This window comes from Hipposideros armiger, unplaced genomic scaffold (genome assembly GCF_001890085.2).
Source record: "Hipposideros armiger isolate ML-2016 unplaced genomic scaffold, ASM189008v1 scaffold_461, whole genome shotgun sequence".
Taxonomy (NCBI): Eukaryota; Metazoa; Chordata; class Mammalia; order Chiroptera; family Hipposideridae; genus Hipposideros; species Hipposideros armiger.
Window position 1 is genome coordinate 134,419 of NW_017731811.1, and position 26,287 is coordinate 160,705.

The following is a 26,287-nucleotide window of genomic DNA, read 5'->3' on the forward strand; positions in this document are numbered from 1 at the left end:
TAGGTTTTTGGTTTTTGACATTATTTATTCATTGAATGATTTAAGGTGTGTACCACTACTCCAGCTGGGTAAACCACATTGAAGAATTTGACTGCAGGTCTTTAGATTCAGCCAAATGCTTTCCATTAATTTTGCTCTATAAAATACTAAACATTATAATTAAGTTTTTAATGCTTCAGTCATGCTCAGAACACTGCAGTATAAGGATGAATTCAACCCACTCATGCCAAGTTAGGGTGACAGGAACAGAACTAATGATTTACGATGTCTAAAAGAATCAGAGAATCTAGCTTAAGATGAAAAGAGGTTCTGTTCCCCCAAAGTAAAGTGTTAAAGTTTTAAAATTCAGCCTACAATGTTCTCAAGAGATTGGGGGGGGGGGGATTCAACGTTATTTAAAAAGTTCCACATAAATACTCAATCTTCCATGATTTGTTTTGGATCTAAAATGGCACAAAGGAGGTTTCAAAAATCTAGCAGTCAGAACTAAGCTTTCTAAGAGAAATCATTTCTCTTTCTAGTCTTCGGTGTCAGGGTTAGTCTGTGCTCTGGTAGCACATGAGAGAGCAATGGAACAGAAAAGGAGGAAGGAGTTACAATTGGGTGACAAACAGCATTTGAGATTAAATGCAATGGAAAAAAGTAACGAATGCTGAAGTTTTTAAAAAGTTTAATGGAGCCAATAAGGCATATAAATTGTGTTCTGGCAGACATTAAGACCTGCTTTCTCTTACCAAAGAAAATGGCACATGTTTTATCAAAATTTGACAATCAAGAGTAAAGGGTACTGAGATTAAGCGTCAGAGCACCAACTAAAACAAAACAACCCAAAAAAATTGTCACTCAATTTGGAAAGAGGAACTAGAACCAAGGCGTAAAGGGGAGAGTAAATATGTGTTCCTCGATCTCAAAATCCTTTAGGAATAGGGGTTCTGGCCACTTGTGAGCAACACATCACACCACCAAACCCCAATTCCAGAATCTAAATTTACAGCCATAGAAAAACAAAAATAACTTCTAATGCATTTCTTGGTATATTCCAAAGGGAAGCTTGAAAGTATTCATAATACAGAGGCTTGTCCGTTTTCAGGTAAAATGACAGATTGCTATAATTCTTCCTGCTATTATATTCAAGCAAAAAATGATCCACTTTTGCAAAAATTTAGAAATCTCTTTCATTCCTCATTTTAGTATGGAACTGACTTTTTTAAATAAGGGCTATAGCGATAATGAATACAGAACTTCAATTCGCACAATATTTCTAACATTCCATTCACATCCCACCCAGTCAATGAATAGTATGGTTAACTTAGCGAAGTTTCTTCACATAAAGATATTATTAAATGGCTGAAGAAATTGCAAACTTTAACAAAGTGCTGTGAGTAAATTACTGGAAAAACCCTTATGCTTGATTCGCAATGGTATTTTAAGGATAAAAACAGGAAGTAACTGATACTGGACTACAAGTTTGCAAGGAAACATTTTTCACTGTCCTACTTGATATATATTATATAATAATATGATAGAATAAATTACAGTACCTGGCAGGCTGACATCAGTTCTTCATCTAAGAAAGACTATCATTCAGTTCAAGATATTAAAAATGAAGATGAAACATGCTCTAAAACATTGTAGCTACAAAGAGGTCTTATATTTACTCAAAAGAGGAGTCTATTGAGAACTTTTATTTAGGTCTACCTAACATCTAGAGAACCTCCATGCGATTCCATCTTTTCCAGAATGAGATTCCAAACTGCATTTTTTAGGAGAGGGACTGGGGAGTTGGGCTTTGTTATTTGTGATCACATTATTAGCAGATAAAAGACCTTTTTTTTTGTTTTTATGTTTCACCCATTCCAATGGAAACTGCACCAAGTAGGGCACTCATGAAAAATATAAACAGGATAGAAAGACTGGAATACCCTCCCACGTCCATCTCCCTTCACAAATATGAAACCAAAAGGGAAGCCCATTCTCAAAGTTCATGATCTCTTCTACTTGAGGTCACCTTGAGTGCCGTCTACATGTTAACATTTACCATAAGGATAGTAACCCTGCATGTGAAGTAGTAGTCTTTAAACTGAAGAGTTTAAGCCTACAGGGCGAATCTGGGGGAGATTTAAGAATATTGCTACTCTCAGAGTACTAACACACAAAGTGAATCCAATAAAGTTCTGTGTATTGGTTCAATATTTAAGTATTAATTGCATGACCATCATAGCACCTCTGTACATCACACAATCACCAGAATTAGAAACTGCTTTGAAAACTAAAAACAGGGCACAGTCCAATAATTAGAAGTTGCACACTGTTACTACATAGAAACCAGGTGCATGGTACAGCGCTGCTGCAAAAATGGAAGCCTGGAGATTTGACGAAGAAGCCAAATCGTGTGTTTTAGACAATTTGGGGGACCTGGCAGTACTGTTGAAGCAAAATACTCAACACAGCAGGAAATGGACAACAAAAAAAAAAAGAGAGAGAAAAAAAGAGAAAAAAGCATTCTATAACCAAATAAACATCTGATATTTCCTTTCCCTTTGAGAATAAATACAGTTAAGGTCACTTTTAGCCTTGGAACAGATATATGTTTGCCTATGATGATCCTGCTAACGACTACACGATATCTGATGTCCTCTGCTAGGGTTATAAGTTTTAAGAAAGCCATGGTTACAAGAGGCATCTACTGTAAATACCTAGAACTGCCTTTTATGGCAACCACTACAGAATTCACTTGTCTTAAACAGTGAACAAGGGAAGATGGCCTCATGTTTCCTTTGCAATAATAGTATATGTTGAGGATCAAGTGGCTTTCAAGCAGCATGGTGGGTGTGAAAATGTTTGCGGTTTAGATCATTCTGTTGCGTTTATGGGTTGGTGAGTCTGTAATGACATCGCCACACTGGGCTGAGGTACGCTTTCTAGTTCCACCATTGTCCAAGTGGAGTGCCATTTCTTCTGATATGAAAGTGTTCAAATCGACATCATGGAGTCCATTTCTCCTTCGACTAGCATTCGATCCACTGCTTACATGTGTAGGAGAGCCTGGGGTACTCGAACGCACGCTTATACTAGCCATTGCACCACTAAGACCTAGGAAGAAGAAAAAAGGTTTTAGAGTTGCTCAATTATTCAACCCTCTTGAAAGTAACCCACTTCACTTTCAATGTTGTCATCGTGTCAAAGGATGTCTCCCTGTTTTCCTTATAAGGGGGCCCCAGGGAACAGTTCAGTTTTACTCTGGAAAAATGAATCATCTGGCTTCAACATATGAGATGTTTTCTTTGTAATACTACCAATATTTCCAATATTGGTAACTGCCAACTACTGGAGGCTTATTATGTGGCAAGCACCAATACGAGGTGTATAAACAGATCAGGAAATCCTCCCATCTCTCTTAGACAGGTACTTATGCAATTTACAGCTGAAGACAGGAGGCACTTGCTTTATCAACAGGACATTTTGGTTATCAAAAGTCAGCGTTCCAATGGATCCCTGATATGGGTGTGTGTGTGTGTGCACACATGCACATGGATGAACAAGCAGTCATGTCCAGGCCTGACTGGGCTTGTTCCTACATCTCCGCCAGATAAGGTGACTTCATTAGAATTTATCACCCAAAACAGTACACTACCAAACACAGAAAAGGGTCACTATTAAAAGCAATTAAATACTATGCTGGACATCAAGTACAAAATGAGTCTGCCCTGGACAAATAGGGCTGTATGATCACCCAAGGTCTGAACTCTATTTGGAGGATACCCCTTAGGACAGCCTAACTCATTATCGTCTATAATCCTTTAGAGAAGGGGGGAGGCCAAGGGTGGCATAAAAAAAAATCCTGCTACTTTGTTTTCACAGGTAAGTTATTAAATGCAGAATAGACCCAGCACTCATTGCTGGACACTCATTCCTTAGACTCTTGAACAGTTAAGGAGGCAAAAACGTATGTTCCACTCCTAAATGTTCAGGATAAACCTGTAAAAGGCATGAGTGAGGCAAGAAACATAAACCATAGCACTGAATTGAAAAACCTAACATCGCTAACAGTGGGTTTTCCCTCTTATAAATTTCGCCTTACGCTGTTCTCGCCTCATACAGGGATTTTATTATTGCTTGACTAAGTTTATATAACACAATCTAGTATAATCAATGTTTCCGAAGAATAGGACTTAAGATTAGAGGTTGGTTTCATGGGGGCTCCTTCTTTCTAGCTTTATGCTCTGTAAATACGACTTCAATTTGCACATTAATTTGAAAACAGAATTCTGCTTCCTACCACATCAAATCTCTTCAATTCCCTTTGACATTGTTCTCACTCTACAAATAATCTATGAAAGTTCTCAAACCCACAGCCTCAACCACCTCCCATATGCTGGTCCTGTTCTGTAGCCTCCCCTGTGAACTACTCGAACCAACCAGTCCCCTTCACTGCTCTCCCTGTAGAAGATGCGTGCACCCCTCCCACTGGTGGCTAGAGGAAATCTGATAGTGTCCCTCTTTTAAGCTCTAAACAACCTTGCCAAGGCTAGCACCTATTTAAAAAATAAAATGCATGCACTAATATTGGACTTGATGTCTAGCACTACATTAAGTACGTTTCAATGTTATCCTCAGAATAGCCCTAGGACATCTGCATTAGCTCCATTTTGCAGATGAAAAGCCAAGATTAAGCCACCCAAGGTCACACAGCTAGCAAGGAAGATCTGGGACTCAAACTCATACGGATTGTGTATTCCTAGTCACGGTTCTACGGCCCCCTCTTCAAGTCTCAATTACTTGAGCATGGAAGTGGCTTTAGGATCCAAGCCCTGACCTGCCTCACGTCCCATCTCTTGGAACAGTGGCCCTCCCTGCCCTGCCCTCTTCACCCTCCCACCCCCGACCCCCGCCCGTAAGACTGAAGCGTGACTGTTCATCAGTCCGTTTGCAGTTCCTTAAAATGGTTGGGTCTTACAGTTTCCTTCCAACATCTACCTGCTCCCCGCTGGTCCCTCCAGCACCTCCGCCCCTCTGAGGCTGCTCTCCTACCTCTCCTTTTTAGTCTCTTGCTGGCTCCTCTTCCCTCCTGCTTGCAACTCTCCGCTCCTTCCTCAGTGGCCTTTCTTTGCTGGCGTCTCTTCTGCCCCTGACAGGCTGGTATCACCCAGGCTGATTAGCCTTGACCCCTTGGCTTACCCATCGTTTTCCAAATCGGTGCCACAGGAGCAGACCTTTCTCCTGAGCTCAAGGACCCATCCATTTTTCTAACTGCCTGCTGCACATCTCAAACTTAAATCTTTTCAAAAGTAACTGCACTTGCTTCCCCAGCCCACAGGTCGATTAAAAATAAATCAGAGGAAAAGCAGCATCTGAGGCTCATTTTATACAGCACAGTACAATCATTCGATTCTTCCTATACAGTGTCTTTTCATCTCTATCTCATGAACTTAATCCAGTGCCTGGCACATAACATTCATTGAATTCTGAAAGGAAAAATAATGCTTCCAAGTCCTACCCCTCATTTTGAAATCCACTGAAATGCAAAGCTGTTGATGTTCAGTCACCTCTCCAATACCAGGAAAGAAACTCAGATGGCTCTGTTCACTTAAAGCTTTGCCATCAAGTTAAAAATTCCCAAATTGCCGACTTTTTAAACTTCTTCACCAAGACTGTAAACTCCTTGAGGAGAGCTGTGCCTTCTTTCTTTCTAATCTCAAAGCTCATAATATACTATACTAAATAAAAGGTTTCCACATACTTAAATGATAAACCTTTTCATACTTGTTTGATAATGCAGGAGGTCCTAAGGTAACTGTACTGCAAAATTTGGGCCTTCAGCAATAAACTGGGCTACTTCAGTAATTCAAGTCAGGGTGCCCTTTATCATTTGAAACCACAGAAAAGAACTCAAGAAACCCCACCCCAAAGCCCCTCTTAAGGTAGGAGTTCCATGGTAGTCTGTTTAACACCTAAGGACAAATAAATACCCAAGGCTCATAAGCCACTCCATCAGAAGTGAACAGGCACACCAACTGCCATTCTCCATGAAAAGTAAGCGTGTAAACAACAATTTGATCCATTTGAAAATTCCCCAGTAACTTCCAGAAAACCACAATCTTTTTTCTGTTAGGTGTATGGAGTTTAGTTTGACAGCAAAAGTAAAATTGCAGTGTGCAACAGGACCTATTTATTACCTACTCTTGGCAGTGAAAATTCTTTTCAAAGTTTACCTAATCTTCCCCAAAAAGGACTTCATGAGTGTCAAAAAAAAAAAATCAAGATTAACAACCAAAAAATATGTGTATTTTAAACAGCCCAAATTTTATTTTATAAACCAATGACAGCTACCAGAAGATGCTTTAGGAAACCTTAGCTAAGCCACATGAACAATCAGGCCTATACAAGTACAGAGAATCTGAACATGCTTCAGAACTAAAAAACAAAGTTGTACAGCCCAAGGGCATACAACTTAAATTTCTACCAAAACACACTTTTTCAAAAGGGCTAGGGGAATATCAATTGACAAAAGCAGAACAAGTAGTATGATTAGACAGAGAAGTCTCAGTTGCTTAATACAAGATAAACTTAATCAGTTTTAAAGTTTCTGCATCCATTTTAAATGATTAGTGAAGGGGGGTGGGGGGGGGATTAAGATGATTTAATCATACTTTGAAAAGAAAGCTCCCACTGGAGCTAAAACAAAGTTACAAGTCCAGGTTATAGGAATCTAGGTTACATGATATATTGTTAAAAGTAGCACAAAACTATTATTTTCATACCAAGTTCATGCTTAGGATAATAAGAAAATCCTGTTTTCAGGATTACATGTGATTCCAGTTTACCAGCAGCACATAGTTAGATCACACATAGGCAGAGAAAGAGCAAATGCAAAACCAATCCAGTCGACCTCCCTTCCTCCACCCAGCAGGCCCTGGCCTGGAGGCCCCGCGCCTACTCTCTCTACTTGCTTCCCTCCCCCTTCAGCCCCGGGAGAGCAGAGGGCTGGCCCTGGAGGAGAGAAGGCGGGCTGTTACACTGTTGATCCACTCAGCACAGCTTCAGGACCCTCTGCAGATCTGCTCCACCAGTTTTCTCATCTCCAGCAGAAAACTGGGATTTGAAATCCCCATGACTTAAAGTGATTAACATCCTGACAGGGAACCCTAAGAAACTGGCATTCTTGCATTTGAAATGAATTGTGCCATTCAAATGGTTACCACTCGCTTCGCACAAAGTTGTGTTCTGAGGTTTTAATCAAGAAGCACACGTGTGTAAATGTGGTGTTTTAAATGCACCAGGGGAGGAGTTCAATCATTGAAAAAGGGATCCTACTAGGAAGATTTTGGTAATTTGAAGTAGATACCACTCCCCACCCCAATCTGTAAATTGTAATACTGAACTTTTATTGAAGCAAAGCACACTAAATCAAACCAATTACAAAGATACATGTGTCACACCAAGAAAACATTTTCAGTTATGCTGACAGCCCAAAATGCTTTCAATTTTCAGACAGTTTTAATGCCATGGGAAAAATGCTCACGACGTTAAAATGAAAAAAGATACAGTACCATATATGCAGTATGATCTCAACTATGAAATAATTTTAATATTTATACATTGAAAAAAAAGACTGGAAGAAAATGCACCAAACATTTAACTGCAGTTATCTCTGATTAGTTGGATAACAAGATACTGGAGTTTTTACTTTTTGGAAATTTTCCAAGAAATTAGTCTTTATAAATCAGAAAACTAGTGAAAAAATTAAACTCTAATGTTAAACTGCTTCATAACTACCAATGGGTTAAGTGCTAGGTGAGTTAAGCTAGCTGTGAGGCATGGCTAAATGGACTCCTTTTTTACCTCAATGAGAAAAAGTCCAACAAAATTTTATTTCAAGTTCAAAACAATCTTGTATCATTGATGTTGGAGCTTCAGTTAAGTCCTACACCTCCAGAAACGTCAGCAGCTAATATCTAATTTTAATAAACAAAAAAATGCCAACTTTTCATCAAAAGTTTTAATGCTATCTTAATTGCCTTAACTGGTCTTGTTCGTAAGAGGGTGAGCTGAAGAAAGGGCACAATTTAGAAATTCCAGCCTTCAGAGGAATTTGAATTAAAGAAGATTCTTTGAAATAGCCAATTTTAAACAATTAAGAGACGACATTACTTTGGTGCATTAATCTCTTACATCTTAAGTTCCAAATAAGTTTTTAAAACATTTTACTGGTAAATACTATTGACAGTTCTGTTATTTCAGGAAGATGCAGACCACGACACTCAACAAGCGTTTATTAAGAAGCTAGTTATCCCACACACTGCTAGGAGTGTGAGCAAGACATAAAGGGATTTTGGAAGATGGATGGAATAGAAACCCTCACAGGTCAGTTCCACTTAATCCTCTGCAACAGAAAATTGCAAGGCGTTTCTTTTATATCATTAGTTTAAAAATACCAAACCTAGTTATTTGTGTTAAGCTGTCAAAATCTGTTTCTAATATTCACCTTTATAAATGGAAGGAACGAAGAGTGATAGGAAGGGGGGAAGAGAAAGAACCCAGCACAATTACTTCACTTTCTTTTTAAATGTTCTGAGTCTCAATATTATCAGGAAGACTTGTTCTCACCAAAATTTAGTAACTTCTAGTACCACTCCAACGCACACAGGCCAAAGAATAAATACAACAACAACAAAAGCTACAAAAACCTGTGCTCAAAGGAGAAATAAAAGCCTACTGGTTCAAGCTGCACAGAATCCCAGTTTTCCATAAACTCTAGGTAGAGGAAGAAGGTATCAGTTTTATGTTGAACATGACAAAATTAGGAATTTGCCTTACATTTTTTTCTAGGTAAAAATTCCTATCTGACCTTATACCCCACAATTTCAAACAACTGCACTTTCTTACAGGCCCTACCCCCAGTTTCTCCAGATCTAAGAATCTGTCAAGCAACTTAATGATTTAAGTAAATTAGGATCTCCCTGTAGCCCAGGGAAAGACAGTTCAACAACAGAGGGCAGAAATGGAGCCCACTGACTCCTAAAGCGATGGCATTCTGCCCCCATCTGATTGCCTGGGCTTATATATATACTTCGAACTGTCTAATGTAATTCTATTCGCCTAGAAACTCCTTGAGATTATTTGATTCATCTTTGTATCACCTGCTCTTACCAATAAGGGCCTCTAATAGAGTGCTTGGTATTTCCTGTGTTCAGTAAACGCTGGGCACCAGGAAAGGTTACAGAATGGTAATATAGACTCCTTTTAAATGAACACACCTTCCCCAGGAGGATTTTAATGGCAGAAATCAGAATTCGTAACACTACATCCACCAAAAAAAAAGTTTTCTAACCAAAGGGACTTCAGACTTCAACACTCACGAAGGAGCTAGTCTTTTAACTCACTAACTTTTCTTTAAAAAAACAAACAAAAAAAACCTTTCTCTTTCTTTTTGAAATTTTCCAGCGTCATATTAAAAAGCGAGGCTGCCTGTGTTTGCCTAAGTCCCTTTCAGAACTTACACAAGCAAATGCAGGGGCCTGATGTCTTTTTTGAACTTGTTTCAAACATGAAAGGAATTTAAAACTGGGCAAGGCGATATTTTAACACCAAATGCCAATGACAGCAATGGTTCCCACCAGACACTAGACCCTGTGTGCTTGAAGCCTTTGAGTTTAAACTGATGAATTTTACAGAGAGGATCAACATAGGCCCAAGTGGGGTTGCTTCCTAGTACTGCAGTCATGAATGTTATCAAAATGACTTTTGGAACTAAAACCAAGTGTCTCTGATTTTTATAAAACAGTCTGAAGCAGGGCCAGAAACCTACAAAGACCACCTGTGAGATGAATTGAGAGCAAGGCTTTGAATAAAGTTATCAAATGAGTGAAGTCTGACTTGGCATCCTGCTTCCTCTCCCATACACTCTCGCCATCTTCCCGGTCCATGAACACATGACCCATTCTAGCTCTGGACCCTTTCGCCTAATCCCCGTGATGACAAATGAATTCAGAATGAAGACACCAATCTCAACCAATGGCTTTCCAGGCACCACTTGGACCGGCCAACTCAGAATCTCTCTCCATCCAGTAGAAAGAGAACACCGCCAACCTCACTGGTTTATTATCAACATGAAACAAGCTCAAGATCTTAGCAAGTAATATAAGTAGTTAGTAGTATGTTTTAAATGAGCCCTCCCTATGAAGTGACTGCTGCAATTGCAAAAGCCACCCTTACTGAAAAGGAAGGGGGAAAGTATCCTCAAAGGCCACTGGAGTTCCAATTTTGCAGTAATGCCGTCCGGAGACAAAGAGGGCACTCATAAGGCTCAGAACTAACCAGAAGTCCTCCTCCTCTCAAAGAACACTTACACTGTTGTGGAAGGGTAGGTACTTTGTGTAATTTCTCATTTAATGTATCACTTTATAAACAAAGTATGTCACCTTTCACAAAGGAGAATACTGCCTTGGAGAGATTAACCATCTTGCCCAAGGTCATACTGGAAAAGGAGCCTACATACAAAGTCTAAATAAATAAATACTGTTCCTACTGAAGTGAAACAAATATAGCAGGTCACAAGCCATTCATCTTCAAGGCTGCTGATCTAGATTCATTTATGGGGAAAAACACCAATAGGAGATACAAAACTCATGTATTTTCTGATGTCTTTAGAGGAGAAAAACAAGCCTGGAGACCTTTCCCACCCCCCTCCCCAGCCTTACCAAGGGAAGGGGGAGAGAAACCCCAAATGTACAAATACAGAGGCACAGTGGTTAAGAGCGTGCACTTGGGAGCCAGACAGATCTACAGTAACTATTCTACCACTTAATAATCTGTTCCATCTTAACCAAATACGCCTTTATCAATAAAATGGCAATGACCCCAAGGTGAGCGTAAGAATTAAAGAGACCCTCCTTATTAGCAGGGTGCTGACACCAAGTAAACACTTAAGTAGCTATAATGGTGAATCATTCTGCTGCCCCACTCCAAGTCTCAGTTGTTCTAATTTGACTTCACTTTGTAGCACTCTTAAGCTACATCCATTACATTCTATTCTTATTGTCATCTGGGGGTCTGTATCCTCCACGCTTCCTAAAGGTTCTCTGCCCAGTGTTGTATCCACTCACCTAATAAGACTTCTGAACTGTTAAACTCAGAACACATCCACACCAGGTTCCAGTAAAGACAGAAGCTGTCAGACAAGGCCCCTGCCCTAATGTCGCCCCAGTCTACTGGAAGGGATAGCCATGGACACATTCAAACTGGGAAAGCAAACATACACTTTAGGGAAGGCTTGAGAGAATGGGGAGAATTGAAGGAAAGCTTCCTCACAGAAGAGGCTTTTTGGTCAGTCTTAAAGGATGAACAGGCAGAAAGAAAAGCTTAGAAAAGATCATGAAAGGATGCCTGAGAAACCTGACCCACCATCAGAACCAAATCACAGGGCCTTGCAGTGTCCAGCTGAGTTCTGACTTCACCCTACAGGCCATAGGAAAACAAAGGTGACTTTTTGATAGAGTGACAAGATCAAAAGATGACTCCAGTGGCCCCAGGAAAGATGGGCTGGCAAATGGGTCCCTCAGACTGAGGAACAAGCAGGAAGGAGATGATTCCAAGAGACCAGGGCTAATCTCCGGAAAGCCTTCTCAGAACCCACAGCCAGGCAGCACTGCGAAATTCTCTATCCCAAGAATATCTTACACATCCCATATTCAAGGCATGAAAATAAATTATCCAAGTATGTGTTGGCCTCAACAGACAAGGAAAACACTCCATTAATTTATATATTCCCAGACACTGCACAGAATCTGCCATGTACACATCTGCTGAAAGGCTAAATGAAGATGTGTTTGCTGTGGTTGGGGCTGGAATGATGAGTCCAGTTTGAAACCTCGTGTAAAACAAATGCCTGTGGGACACGCGGTGGAGATGTGATGTCCACAAGAGAGAGAACAAAGGGGCACACATGTTTGGCAGTCAGGACAGAGGGTCTAAATGAGACGTACAGATTGTGGAAATGAATGCTGAGAAGGCACTTCAAGCGCTTGCAAGTCAGTGAAAGAGCCTGAGGAAAGGTCAGAGAGGCCTAAGTCACCTAAGAAGACAAGAAAAGGAAAATCTCTAGGAGAGACAGGGTGACTAAAAGAGGGGTAATGAGAAAGGTTGAGAACCATAAAATGGTCCAGATGATTTGGGTCTATCTGAAATCTGTTTACATAAAAAGGAGGTGCCAAGTATTAATACAGTGTTCAGTAAATTTCCGATAATATTCTTATTTTAAGACAAGGATTAACAAGGCGAAGACAAGGAAACCAATTTAGTGCATATGCTTATGTGTTTTGATTTCTCTATCAGTTTAAACGCCCAGATGACTAGATCCCATGGCACACAGAAAATCAGCAACATATACTGCAGACAAGTGCCAAAACAAAACACTAGATAATATTCCTTAAGCCTCAATAACCATTGACAGTTTTGATTGAAACTGTTTGATAACCATAAACTGATGTACTTGTGATTCAAACTTAGACTAAGTGTACTTAGACTATGTGTACTTAGACTAAGGCTGATGAGGGTATTGGTCAGAGGATCATCACATCCTCACCATCTACATGAAATACAAGTACCGTATTGCCCCATGTATGAGATGCATCCTTTTTCGAAAAATTTGGAGTCTAAAAACTGGTGCGTCTTATACAGTGGTTGTAGGTTTGTTTGTGTGGGGTTTTTTTTACTTGCATTTCCCGCAAGTGATGAGGAGTTGTATGAATTTTATGATAAATAAAACTTGAGTTCAATAACTTTAATACATTTTTTTCAAATTTCGGGCCCCAAAATTAAGGTGCGTCTTATACATGGGAAATACGGTACATTACATCTTTGCCCTTTTTCTTCAAATGAAGAGCATTTTTTAGGTATAGCTGGATGTGTCTGGTACAGGTGAGAATTTAGGAGCCGATAAAGAAAAAACATAAAAATAATTATCTTCATAGAAAGGGATACATTGGGTGTGTGGCAAAGAATAAATCAATGTGACCTCCTACACTCATGTTTGCTTTGATTATAAACTTACTGCTTCAATATGCCAGTTCTTTTCCTATGTGCCCTCTTGCACTCCACAACTTCATGAATTTAACTTCCTCCAATGTAGAACTCCGGGACTTCAATTTGACCTCACATTTCGTAGATTTGGCTAAGGAAATTATATGCGAAACCGAATCTGACAAGTATGTACCCTAATTAAGATGTTTCCGAATACATTTTAAAAGATCACCTGAACAATTTTCACTTTAATTTACAGACTATTCAATAAATCAGATGAGGACACCTTGTTATAAAGTTAGTCATTAAGCTGCATTATGATTTAATTAACAATGACCTATCATTAGAAATCATTCAAATTACTTTAAATACTCAAATCAGGCTAGCATTATCCTCAAAATATTGATGTTCTCTAAAACCACTAAAGCACAAAACTCAGTATAATTTATGTTTCTATATACTCTTTCAAGGGGCCCTATTGCTTTACCACAAGATATAGTTTTCACTACATTAATTTGATGTATAAAACCCTAGGAATAAGAGTACACTGAGTTTCTAATACATTCTGGATTGGCACTACTACTTGGTAAATTTATTGACGGGCAAGATTATTTTTTTACACAGCTTTGTAATTAAACTTTCCTAAACCCTCACAATTTAAACGTAAGTCAAAATGATCAAGAGTCCCTTCCCAAAATTATATCAGCATTAAAACTCCCTAAGTTCAGGAAAATCATAAATCACAAGTTGAACAGCTTCAATTTAAGAAAATATAAGGGAAGAGTTGGAGGATATAGTAGTTGTTTGGGAGGGGGGCTGGCTCGCCCTTTGTACAAAGTATACAACTGCATTAAGATTTTATAACAGGAGTGGCACTGATGTTTCTTAAAACTATTTTCTATAGTATAGCGTAATACAGAAAAAAGACACTTTAATAAGAAGTGTGGAATGAGTCATAAATCTACTCAATGATAAAAAAAAAAGCAGAATGCTCAAGGAAAGACTACTACATCAAATACTATCATGCATTAAAATTAATCTCACAAGCTATGTATACTTTTAGCAAATTTTCCAAACTTAATGGTAAAAGATGTGAAACTGTAATTCAATAGGATCAAAACAGATCTGTTTTTTGCCTGAGTTTCAAAAGTTCTGATGGTGTAACTATTCTACTACATTAGAACAACAAGCAGTCTTTTAAGTAACAGCATCCATACATCATGGACTTTCTTGCAATGTTTTTATATTTTTAGGTTATCAAACTCACAATCAGGAAGGGCAAAAAAAAATTTTTTTCAACCCCATGTGGTTTTAAGGTAAAGAATCAAGATTTGCTAGAGAGAACAGGAATCTCTTGTAAGCATTAAAGCTCCAAGGATATACAAGCCCTCTGCATATATCCCACTATGTTTCTTACCAGGTTAATATTTTAGATAACTTACATATACTATGGCCCAGAAATGTTAGCTTTTAACAGGACTCTTGACCTAACTCACTAATCACATATGTTTAGTCACTTGCACAATCCATGTTTTCCATCTTGGCTTCAACCAAATCTTAATGTTGTTGTTTTTTTGGTTTTTTTTTTTTATAGTATTAAATGTTGTCCTATAAAAGTACCTCTCCCAATTCTATTTAAAAGTCTGCATTAGAGAGGGCCGGCCAAGTGGCTCAGTTGGTTAAGAGCTCACTCAAGAGTGCGATCTCTGACTAACAGGGTTCGCCAGTTCGATGCCCAGCCCAAGCTGAGCTGCCACTGAGCTGCCAACAGGTGGCAGAATAGCTCAGCTAAAAAAAAAAAAAAAAATTAAAGTCTGTATTAGAGAGCAACAAGCAACAACAGACTTATTGACTACATATCCCAGGCTTCTCCAGTAATAATTAAGCCTGTCAGCCAAGAATGCCGTGTTATGGCATGTCTGGCCTGGGGAGATAGTGATGGACCTGTCCTCTGCCTGTCCTCACTATCAGGGACCTAACAGCAAAAGCCTAAGGGACAACAGACATAAGTAAAGTCAATTATTCTTACATCTGTCCACTCCCACTTGGGTCATTCAACTCTCACCCTCTACAGGCAAACTCAATAACTCAAAGAGTATCAAATGGAGTTCCCAAGACAGCTTGCCCAACAATTACCTGCCTTACTTGTCTGTCATTGACCAGGCTCTCCAGACAATTATTAATGTAGCAGAATTCTTAAAACACAACAACTTCCTCTTTGACTCAGAAGAGTAAGAAAACATGTACAATATAAGTGCAAAGCAATAAATTCTAATCAATGTTGCAAAAGATTCTGTTATCTTAACACCAATAAGCTCAAACTAACTTTCTAAAAACATTTTTTAGGATGGGCTAGCTAACATTCAAAAACTGCCCATATTAAGTTCTTAGCTTACATTCTATTTAAACATTTCTAGAGCAAGTAGTTACTATAATAGACAAAAAAAAAACAGACAATATATCTGGACCTAAACCTAAATGTGAAAATGGGTCCACAGGCACACTCTTAACCATTTTTCCAAAGAAATATGTTTAAACGGCTTTACCATGCAGAGCTATGGCTTCCCGGAAGGGTTGCAAATCAGTCTCTACAGATGAGCTAGTTTCCGTTGAAGTAGCTCGGTTAGGGGACACTACAGTCAGTCTTGGGGGAGCTCTAGAGTTTCGTGGTGGAGGAACTTTTCCACACAGGAAGCTGATCAAATCTTCTCTACGAATAGTTCTTCTGCGTTTTTTAACCCAAGCCAACACATCCTTATTGCGTCGCTGATAGCCAATCTGAATTCCAATATCAAAACTTCGCTGATGGGTATCCACGCTTTCTGTTAGGAAAAAAAGAATAAGAAAAAAGATACGTGATAATCAGTAAAGACATGCTGCATTTTCTTCTAACGAGAACCATTTTACAAGTTAACCAAAATGAATATCATCAAGTATGGGGTTCTCTAGCAAAAATCTATTAAACTGAATTGTATTTTGTTCATGCTTGAAATGTTATACGTGACATTTAATAATGGTCTAAATTCAGTTTACAGATCACATAGCCCTAGAGCTTCTGCCTTGTTCTGTAAAATTACCATTTTTAAAATGCTATTCCCTTAAAAAGCTTGCTATAATAATCTAAGATAGTTTGTTTAATAATACTAACAGTGGGTAAATTATTAAATGTTTATTAGTACTATCTATACTCAGCTTCACCTGAGAAAAATAGTAATATGAATACCTTGAGACTGGTACTACTATCCCTTTATTGCAAATCAGGAAACAGATATTGAGCATTGAGTAATTCCACCAAGATCACAGAATAATATATACAAGAGGTGGGACTTTGCTCCAGAGTCTGGAGTCTGTGGTTCATCAGAAAAGAGTGAATTCTCATGAATTCTAAATAGTAACATCACATCATTCAACAGATAAGTAGACACTACAAATCACTCAAGTCACTCTCACTGGTATTGTCCATGTCATTTCGGACACGCACTCCTACTGACATGTTCAGCACCAAGGATTGGGAACACACTGAAAGCAGCAGCACGTATTTCTGAAATAAGGAAATTTTGACTACTTAACAAAACCAAACAGCACGGTGGAAACAAAAAGTTGTACTCATTGCCCTACGCATCCTTTCTTTCTGCTTCCAGTTCCCAACAGTTTTCCCTAACTCATAACCATTCCATTCTAAAAGCTATGCCTTAAAATCTCAGACTGGCTTCCCAGTCTCCCTGTAAATACTGAACCCAAGTTTTCAATAAAGCGATCCCTGCCATTCAGGGTTTTACACAGTTGAAAAAAAAAATTGGAAATTTAAATCACTGTAATTTATTTTTAGTTGAGCTGCTATATATATACCAGCAGAAAATCAGTGTTATCTTTAATGAGATTAAAGATTGTTCCTTTATCTCTGGACCTTTTGTAAAAGCAGTAATTCTTGTGTAACACAAAGAATCATTCATCTATTACTTTTCCTGGCCTTGATTTTTTAAATTCTTGTCTGCTACATCAAAGGTAGGCTCTGAAAGGAAGAGCAATAATCAATGAAGAGCTGTGTCCCAGAAATAAAGACAAGAACCCAAACATCACAAGGCTCCCAAACCGCATGATTTGCACTATTAAAAAGATGGCAAAAGGGCAAACACAAGCAGAACATTACTACAAGGCCGACTCCTTAGCAGATGATCAGTCCTTATGGTTAAAAAATTAAAAAGAAAAATGGAAGTTGGCCATGGGAGCAGTCATACAAGTATTAAACTCCACGACAATTTTGAGAAAGTAGACTATTCTAATTTTAAAGATATAAAAAGCAGCTCAGAAATGAAGTTTCTCCAGCGTCTCACTAACAGAATAATGGCCAAGTTGAACGTGAATCAATGTCTGCTGATTTCTCATTTCACATCAAGAAAGTATGAACTCCCTATTTTAAAAGTAAATGGCATTTAAAGGTAAAAGGCACTTTCCTATCAGTATTAAAGACTTAGATGAAGCCAACCTCAGAGAGGTAGATAAACTCTAAAGATGACCTTGTCAAGCTGTATCTCAATCTTAAGTGATTCTGAAAGAGCTGGAAGCATTTAAAGAGAAATTAAGTCAGGGAAAAAAACCAAGTCCATCTCATGGGACCACAGAATGGAAGAGAAACGTAAAATGTATGAACCTAGAAGCAAACAGTTTTTTACAAACCTACCCTACACCTAAAAGAACTGTTACAATCAAGCTCATAACTAGAGAAGTTTCTCTTTCCAAGCAGAATGACTAAGGAAATTCCATTTTTCAAGAACCAAATTAGAAGTGGGTCCAGAACTGGAAGTAGAGAGGGGAAAAAAGTTGGAAATATGAAAGGGAAACAAGAAACAAGCCTGAAGCAGGCTTAAGTGGTACAAAGTACGATGAAGCAGGCATGTAAATACACACCCGGCAAAGCAGAACACAAAAAGGAGACGCAAAACCTAACAAACCCCCAGAGGCGAAAGGAAAGGACCCCACTAGGTGGTGTAAAAATAAAGATAATCCAAGGAAGAAAGAACTTGGCAAAGTTTCGGTTTGTTTTGATTGAGGGCACATGGAGGCCTCCAAAGTTAGATCTTCAAGAGGCTGATGATTTAATCACAGATTTGAACCAAGCTGGAAAACTCAATATTCACTGGTTTAGATGGAAGACAGTTAGCTATATATAAGTGGGGAACCTCTTTTGAATTTTATGCACCTGACCAATCCTTTCACCTCAAAAATTCTGCACAAGTCTCAACATTAGAACCAACCAAGAGCACACAAAAACTCAGGCATTTTGTGAACGCTGACTTTTACAGACTAGAAGGTACAGGAAGAGAAAAGCATCTGTAACCTTTAAGGTCTTCTGGTACAGGCTTTTGCACTACCTGGGCATAATTTGGTTTTTATCATTAACAGCATATCCTGAAAACCAAATCCACTTCCTTTACCACCCAGATTAATCCAATCTTAGTTATTCCCCTAAATAGAAAACCTCAAGTTGATACTAAAGCATTTAAAATATAGTCCTTCTGATCAGGACTTGAAAAATTTACTTGGTTGAAAATAAAACCCTCCTGTCATACCTTGAACTAAGTAGGAGAAACCTAACTGCTTACTGAAGAATCTTAGGCACGACTAGATTTAATGTAATCACAGGTTAATTTAGTGGCCAGTTGGATAATAAACACACAAGGATGGCCTCCTGAAGGCTCGAAGCTAGAGACTGCTTTGAATACATCTGAACCCTGACAACAGACACCCAAATTCTAGAAGTGTAGTGCATAGCAACAGTGGGGACAGTCTTGGGTCCAACACTGTCTTACGGACGCCAAAGTCACTGTGGAAAAGGGCCATAAGCTTGAAGGTTAGGCAAACCCCAAGGGCATCAAAATGTCAATCTAACCTTTAATCACAACACATTAATTTCCTCATTCAAGAAACAAACTGACTCATGCAAGTCACAGTAGATGTCCCATGTTTCCTATTTTTATTAAATTTTTTTTATATCAGAAGCTGAAAATTAACTCATGAGATTTTTAGCAGTCTAATCCTCCCACCACTGGCAGAGGGCAGTAGGCAAAAAATCATGATTTGAAGTGAAGACCAAATGCAAAACATTCTTACATGATACACTGACAAAATTAATCGGATTCCACTATTTATTGTTTTTCTGATGCTCACAAACCTTACGTGAGTCAGCCAGAGCAGGTATCTCAATCTCATAAACAAGGAACTGAAACTGAAGTTCAAAGGCCCTTGCCAAAGTTAGGTTAAGTGACACAGTTCCTTCTACAAAGTACTTTTTCCTTAACAATAGAGAAGCCATTTCCCATTCTCCTTAAAGGTCTACAACCCAGAAGAGCACACTGCTAGTTCAAAACAACACTTCCAAGTAATGCAAATGACTACAAAATATTTCAGCTTAACTAAATCCGCACTAACCAACCAACCTGTCTGCCACAGGGGGAAAATATATTTAAAATGCTTCATTAGAAGCAAAGATCTAAGGGCTGGCAGAGTGGCTCAGTTGGTTTAAGAGCTCGCTCAAGAGTGCGAGCTCTGAGCAACACAGTCGCCGGTTCGATTCCCAGCCCAAGCTGAGCTGCCGCTGAGCTGCCAACAGGTGGCAGGATGGCTCAGCTAAAAAAAAAAACAAAACCAAAAAACAAACAGATCTGAGTCACAGCCAAAATGAAACTATTTTCCAATTGTGTTGAGAAAATAACTCCTATGTATTCCCTAACTAGGTAGTATCAAAACTAAGCACTAACTTCTAACTACTTACATATTTAATTAATCTTCACCTACCACACAAAACAAAGGACAGGAACCAAGGAAGAATCATTGCAGCCAAGTTGCCTGGCATCCAATCCTCCTCCTCCCTTTCTTAAAGTTCCTCCCAATTTTTGTCTGGATAACTCTGGGAGGAGCTTCCACTACATGTGCTCAAGAGGTGGAACATGTGGTTTTGTCCTAAATTCATCAGCACAACCCCAAACCATGGCTATGATAGATACCGGTTCTGAGCAAGCATGTGACCCATCTCTGGCCAAAAGACTACATAAGGCATTTGCTAGTAGCTCCGGGGAAAGGAAGCTTCCAAGCTCTTCTAAGCTTCAATGAGTGGCCCTAAGATGTGAGCTGCCAACATACTGAAATTAGCCTGAAGACAAGGCTCATACATGCATGTGCACGCACACAGAGTGGAGAGCTGCACAGCCAGGGAGCCTGAGCCATTCCATTCAGCCAACCCCACCCTTGACCTGCAAGTTATAGAGGAGCCAATCCATGTCTCTACCATTGACGTCAGTCTGACTTGTATTGTTCTGGTATTTGCAGCCAAAACATCCTTTTACAGAGAAGTTACACATAAGAAAATGACTGTCATCTATAAAAACTTACAGAAAATATCTAAAAATGATATTAGTAACTGAGGCTACTGCTCCTCCTTATAATAAGTCCTCCTTATAATAAGTTTAATATAACTTAAGACAGTATTTCTAATTATGATCCATACAAACATGTTTTAAATAAAGTTTTGAAGCTCAATAATAGTTTTTTACAGCAAGGACAGACACAAACCAGCTCCAAAAAAAACCCCAAATCTTAAGGAGCTGAAATTCCAGTATCTGTCTCCAGGTAGCATATGCTCTCTCTGACCATATGTTTATACATCCATCACTCAGCACTTGGCCCACAAATTTTCAGTGTGTTCAGCTCACTTTGTTTATATTTAGGTCCAGAATGGCCAGACTGAAGTGAGGCAACATATTATAAAAGCAATGGGCATCAAGATATCTCAATGCATCAAGATGTCACAAAAATAAGGAGTTAAGGGCATCATACTCTTTTTCTCAGTAAATTCTACCTACATTTAGCCCTTTCACGGAAAAAAATGAAGGAAAGTATACACCATAAAGCTTATTCCAACGCAAGAAAAAAAATGAAGACAAAAAGTTAAACCAAAATATCTTCCCTTCCTCTTGAGCACTGCCCATAGCCAGAAACATCTGAAAAACAGAACTTGACCTCCAACAGTCAACTATAATGCCGGAATAGTCACTGTATGCTGGCACTAAACTAAGAGCTTCTACTCTAAGTTGTGGGTACTTATGCCCACTTATAGTTGAGAAAACGAAGGAACACAATGGAGAAATATCTTGCTCCATTATTTGCCTCCAGGATCTTACCACTAAGTAGTAACAATAACAACAGTCTGAACTCAGACAAGCTAACAGTAGACTCCATGAAGATGCTGGCATTCCCCAAGCACTGCTGGAGTACAACGTGACTTTGGGCAAATGCTGTCCCGGGAGAGACCAGAAACATCTTTACTATAAACCACACCAAGAGAAAGCTCTCAACATATGTGGTAGATGTCGGTATGTAACTCAAGTTTCAGAAGCAGTTTTAAAACATAAAGGGACAGGGGCAGCCTAACCAGCTCAGTTGGTTAGAGCACAGGGCCTATCACACCAAGGTTGCCGGTTCGATCCCCACATGGGCCACTGAGTTGCGCCCTCCACAACTAGATTGAAACAACTACTTGACTTGGAGCTGATGGGTCCTGGAAAAACACACTGTTCCCCCAATAAAAAAAAATTAAAATTAAAACAATAACTATAAAGGGACAAAGAAATGAGGCCTAGCATAAAACAAGAATCAAAGAAAAACAACAAGCTAAGAGAAAATACAGAAATGACTCTATGGGGTGGGATCAGGCACTGGCTCACAGGGGCTGCTGATGAGCTAGGGCATCTGCACTCACCACAGGCTAACCATGTGAGGCTCCCTGGGATGGCCTGTCTGTCCTAGAAGACAACCAGTCCAACCTCTCTACTGAGCAAGTAGCCCCACGCAGAAGGAATTTGGAATTAGATACGAACATGTACTTCCCTAAATGAGGAGTCAGGAAACAGAGATTGAAGCCTCTTATCCAAGAAAATGGGGTGGGGGCAGTGCAGCTGAAGAAGGAAACAGGCTTGACCAAGTATTTCCCAGGTAAGCATCAACCCAGGATAGATTAAAATGACCTCGGTAACATTTTCCTCCCTTCTTTACAAATATCAAAAAATATACTAGGCAAGGGAGACACAACATGACTGAATATCGAACAAACATCACCCTCTTTAGATTTATCAAGTCAAAGTAAAACAAAAATCAGCAATCAGGATTTTTCTTCCTCTTTCCAAAAAAAAGGATGTCAAATTCTGGTCCTGCACTTTATGGATTAGAAGGAACCACGTACTCCATTTTGTTGAATTCTGTCCACACTGAGGTAATACACCACACTCTCCTCTAAATCCTTCCAGCCACATTCCAACCAAACTAACTGAATGTTCAATTTTTCAAAACTCCACAGGCAATCAAAAGGGGCCCTCTGTTAGGCTTTTACCTCAATTCTGACCTTCCAATATGCTCATTCAGGAGATTATGAAGAAACTGGTAAAAGTACCAACCTCTCCCCAAAATGAAAAGTGAACCACTTTTTGCTTGCTAGATAAATGCTTAATCATACAAACTACAGGAGCACTGTCCACTTAAAGGGATCCCCCAAAATCTTTCTCCCGTAAATTACATTTAAATATTTAATCAGAACTGTGAGCAGTGATTTAAACTTTCCACTGCTTAACTGTGCATACACTTGTGACACTATCTTGCTAATTTTGTTAGTTCTATTTACGGCATCTCATTATTCCTATAGCTGAATTGTGTTCTCTAAACATCACACTTTGAAAAGAACATGAGGCTCTGTAGAACATTATCCCCTCTTCCTTAAATCAGATAAAAAAATGTTGCTACACTACCAGATTCCACAAACCACAACTTACCTTTTCTATCAGGTAAAAAGGAATGCATTTAACAAAAATAGAATATAAAACAAGACTAGTTCAGTCTAATAATACGTGCAATAAATCAAGAACCTCATGTGATGTTTATTTATAAAAACCTGAATGCCTCTCGTTAAGTTTAATGAACAAAGCAATCTAGGACATTATAAGAAGTATTTTCAAATCAAGTAACCAAATTCAAGATTATTTCAAAGCTCAGCTTCCAAGCCCCATCTTATGTGAAGAGTTAGCATAGCATTAAAGAAAAGTGCCACCTTGAGTCCTAAAGTGATACATTCTAGGAGAGCACAACAGCACCAAAAACTGAACAGAAAAGCCAGAGGACAATTCATTTTTGTATGGCCTAGGCAAAGAGCCTGGCACATAGAAGGCACTAAAAATGTGGTGCCTTCCCATTTAAGCAGAAAGTTAATTTCAACAAGCAAGGAGATAACCATGGCACCCCTATAACGAGGGAAAAGGTACTAAAGTATTTATTAATGCATGCAGTGTGAACTCAATGGATCAATTTCAGAAACATTGTGGGAAGTGAAAGAAGCCAGACACAAAAGGCTACAACTGTGCAGTTCTACTTATGACACCACGGAAAAGGGAAAACCATATATACAGCAATCAGATCAATGCCTACTAAGGGTTGGGATGGGGAAATAGTCTATATTTCATGTTTGTCAAACTCAAGGTATGAATACATCTTAAAAGAGTGAATTTTACTGTAAGTTACACCACAAGAAATGAGTATTTAAAAAAATGAGCTTTAAGTACTACTTCAAAATTCCCTGTCTGGATGAAACCAAGAGCCATTCTGAAGAATGCTTGAGACCCTCAAACACAAATTTACTCAGGAGTCAAAATGTAAGGAACTCAGCTACATAAAATCAAAGCTGGCCAATGGGGCACCATTTAATGTTTCCCTTTTCTCGGTAAGCCTGCAACTATTCGTTCCTCCGTTCCCTAAAATTAACATTCTACTCACCAGTTTCAGTTTCCAGTCTCAAATTACTGCCCCCAAAAACTGCAAATTCTACCCATGAAATCTCACAGTAAGGGATGTTTTCCATATAGAATGCCACCTCATTTGCATATTATTACTCAAAAATAAGAATCTGATAATCAAGTCGCTCCACCACCTGTGCTTCAACCTATTGTGATAACTTTGAAATGCACAAAGTTCCATTACTATTGTCAGCAGCTTCTAGAAGTTTGAAAGCATTTACTTACATTTTCACTAAGATTAACAAATTCAAATCTTTTTTCCACAGAAACCTTGGCAAAAAGCAAACCCAAATCTCCAAATCTTCCAAAAATCAGCAAGGTATATACAATCTCAACCCACTGTCACTGAGCGCACAATAGGCAAGAAGGTTTGCTTCCCTTCCTTGCCATCACAGAGGGGGGAAATTAACTCCAGAAAGGCCCTATATCATAAAACACGGCTCTATTAACTCTGATCATAGATCCCCTGCCAACCACGTACAAGCAGGTATGACACAGTTGATGAAGTTGCCAGGGAAGAGCAGCATGTTAACATGGGCACAGATTATTCCAATTAGCTTGTTTCCAACACACTTGAACGCCGAACAAACCACCACGCTCTAAGCTGCCTACCTCAAGAATCTTTCCAACCCGGCGCTTACAAGCGCCCTCCCACCTCTGTGGCACAAAACCATCAGCTCTTTCTTCCCTTGGGTGCCTTTTTCAACACAAAGTTCCTGTCACCCCGTCTTTCAGCTCTGGGCTGCTCAACCTTAGCAATGCTGACATTTTGGGGGGCCGGGGGGGTGAGGGGGCTGTCCTGTGCACTGCAAGGTATTTCAGCAGCCCCCTTTCAGTGACGACATTCAAAAGTGCCCCCCCCGGACATTACCAAATGGGGGTGGGGGGCGTCAAAATCGCCGCGAGGTGAAAATCAGCCATCTAGTTAAGACCGCCACCGGAGTTTCTAAGTTGCAAACTATCCAGGATTAGTGGCTGGATGCGGGCACGGAAAACACTCCGGCAGCGTGCGAGCAGGTAAAGGTGGCCAACACACTTGGAGCGCAGGACTCACACCCTGACGCTGGCTGCCCTTCCCCTCAAGTCGGCAATGCAGCAAGGTTATCTTTACCTTTGTAGAGGTTGGTGACGGCGGTGGCTGCGTTTTGGAAGGGGACCCAGAGAGAAAGTCCTGGCTGCTGACACACTCGGTCTGAAAAAGTGAAGAAAACGAGAAAAAAAAAAGAGAGAGAGAGAAACAAAGAGAGGCAGAAATGTTATTCGAGCGTCAATCACTCCGGAACGGCCATATTAGGTTTCGCCATTTTGTTCACGGGTTTCGGGATCCCACAGTGACTGGGAGGACGGCAGGAAGGGGGTCGTGGCAGGGTGGAAGGGGGAGCGGCGGGGCTCGGGGCTGCAGCCCGGGGCTGAGCCGCTGCGCGGGGAGGCGCCCCTCAGTCCCCGCCCCGAGGCCCGCGCCGGGCACAATGGGGCCGGCCCTGCCACCTCCCTTCGCCATTTTGTGACTGGGGGCTCCTCCCCTGCCCTGCCCGGCCCGGGGGCGCCCCGGTGCCGGACCCGAGGAGCGGACGGGTCCCCCCGGCCCGGCTCCCAAGGGAGCTACCCCCGCGTCGGCCCCGGGCCTCCCTCGAGTGCCCCCCTCCCGAGGACCTGCCCCCCGCGCCGCCATCTTGTGGGGAGGGGGTGGCGAGGCGGCGGCCGGAGCCGGGCAAGCCGCCCCGGGGCTCTCGGCCGAGGGTCGGGGCCAGGGCGGCGGCGGCAAGATGGCGGCGGCGGCCCTCACCTTTATAGAGCTGGGCCACGGCGGTGGCCGAGTTCTGGAAGAGGTGCCACAGCTTCTGCTGCTTGTGTTCGGGCTGCGCCGCGGCTGCCGCCTCCTCCTGCAGCTCCGGGGGCAGCTGCTCGTCCTGCTCGGCCTCGGCCAGGCACTGCCTCTCCCACTTGGAGAACCAGTGCTCGGGCCCGTGCTCCTGGATCTCGGCCTCCCCCTCCTCCTTCCGCTCCTCCATCCTCCGCGGCCTCCCGCGGCCTCGCCGCCGCCGCCGCGTCCTCCTCAGGCGGGTCTCCCGCGGGAGCGTCGTCGTCAAGTGGCCCGACGGCGGGGCCCAGAGGCCGGCGGCGGCTTCTCGCGGCGGCCCAGGCCTCCTGCTCCCCGACGGCCTGCGAGCCCCGCCCCGCGGCCCCGCGCTGCCCGGGACGACCCCCGCCCCGGACCTCCCCAACCCCGGGCCCCGCTGAAGGTCGCCGCGGACCAGATGACAGCCACCGCCCCTCGCTTCGCTGATCCGAGCCCGACTACCGCCCCCCCATGGCGCCACGGACCCCCTAGGGTCGCCGCCGGTGACAACCCAGCTCTCCGCACAACCCGGCCTGCGCAACTGAGGCAACCCCAAAGACTGAAGAACGACGTCGCCGGCGCCGTCGACGCCTCT

General features: G+C 40.9%; 1 protein-coding gene across 1 annotated transcript; it reads right to left on the reverse strand.

Annotated features, from left to right (window-relative positions):
• HAPSTR1 (HUWE1 associated protein modifying stress responses) lies at nucleotides 1-26,287 on the reverse strand. Its single transcript, XM_019666140.1, has 4 exons — nucleotides 25,639-26,287; nucleotides 24,964-25,044; nucleotides 15,567-15,842; nucleotides 1-3,093 (listed from the first exon to the last, which is right to left on the reverse strand). Exons 1-4 carry the CDS (start codon nucleotides 25,862-25,864, stop codon nucleotides 2,849-2,851), a joined length of 828 nt encoding a protein of 275 aa, XP_019521685.1. The 5' UTR covers nucleotides 25,865-26,287; the 3' UTR covers nucleotides 1-2,848.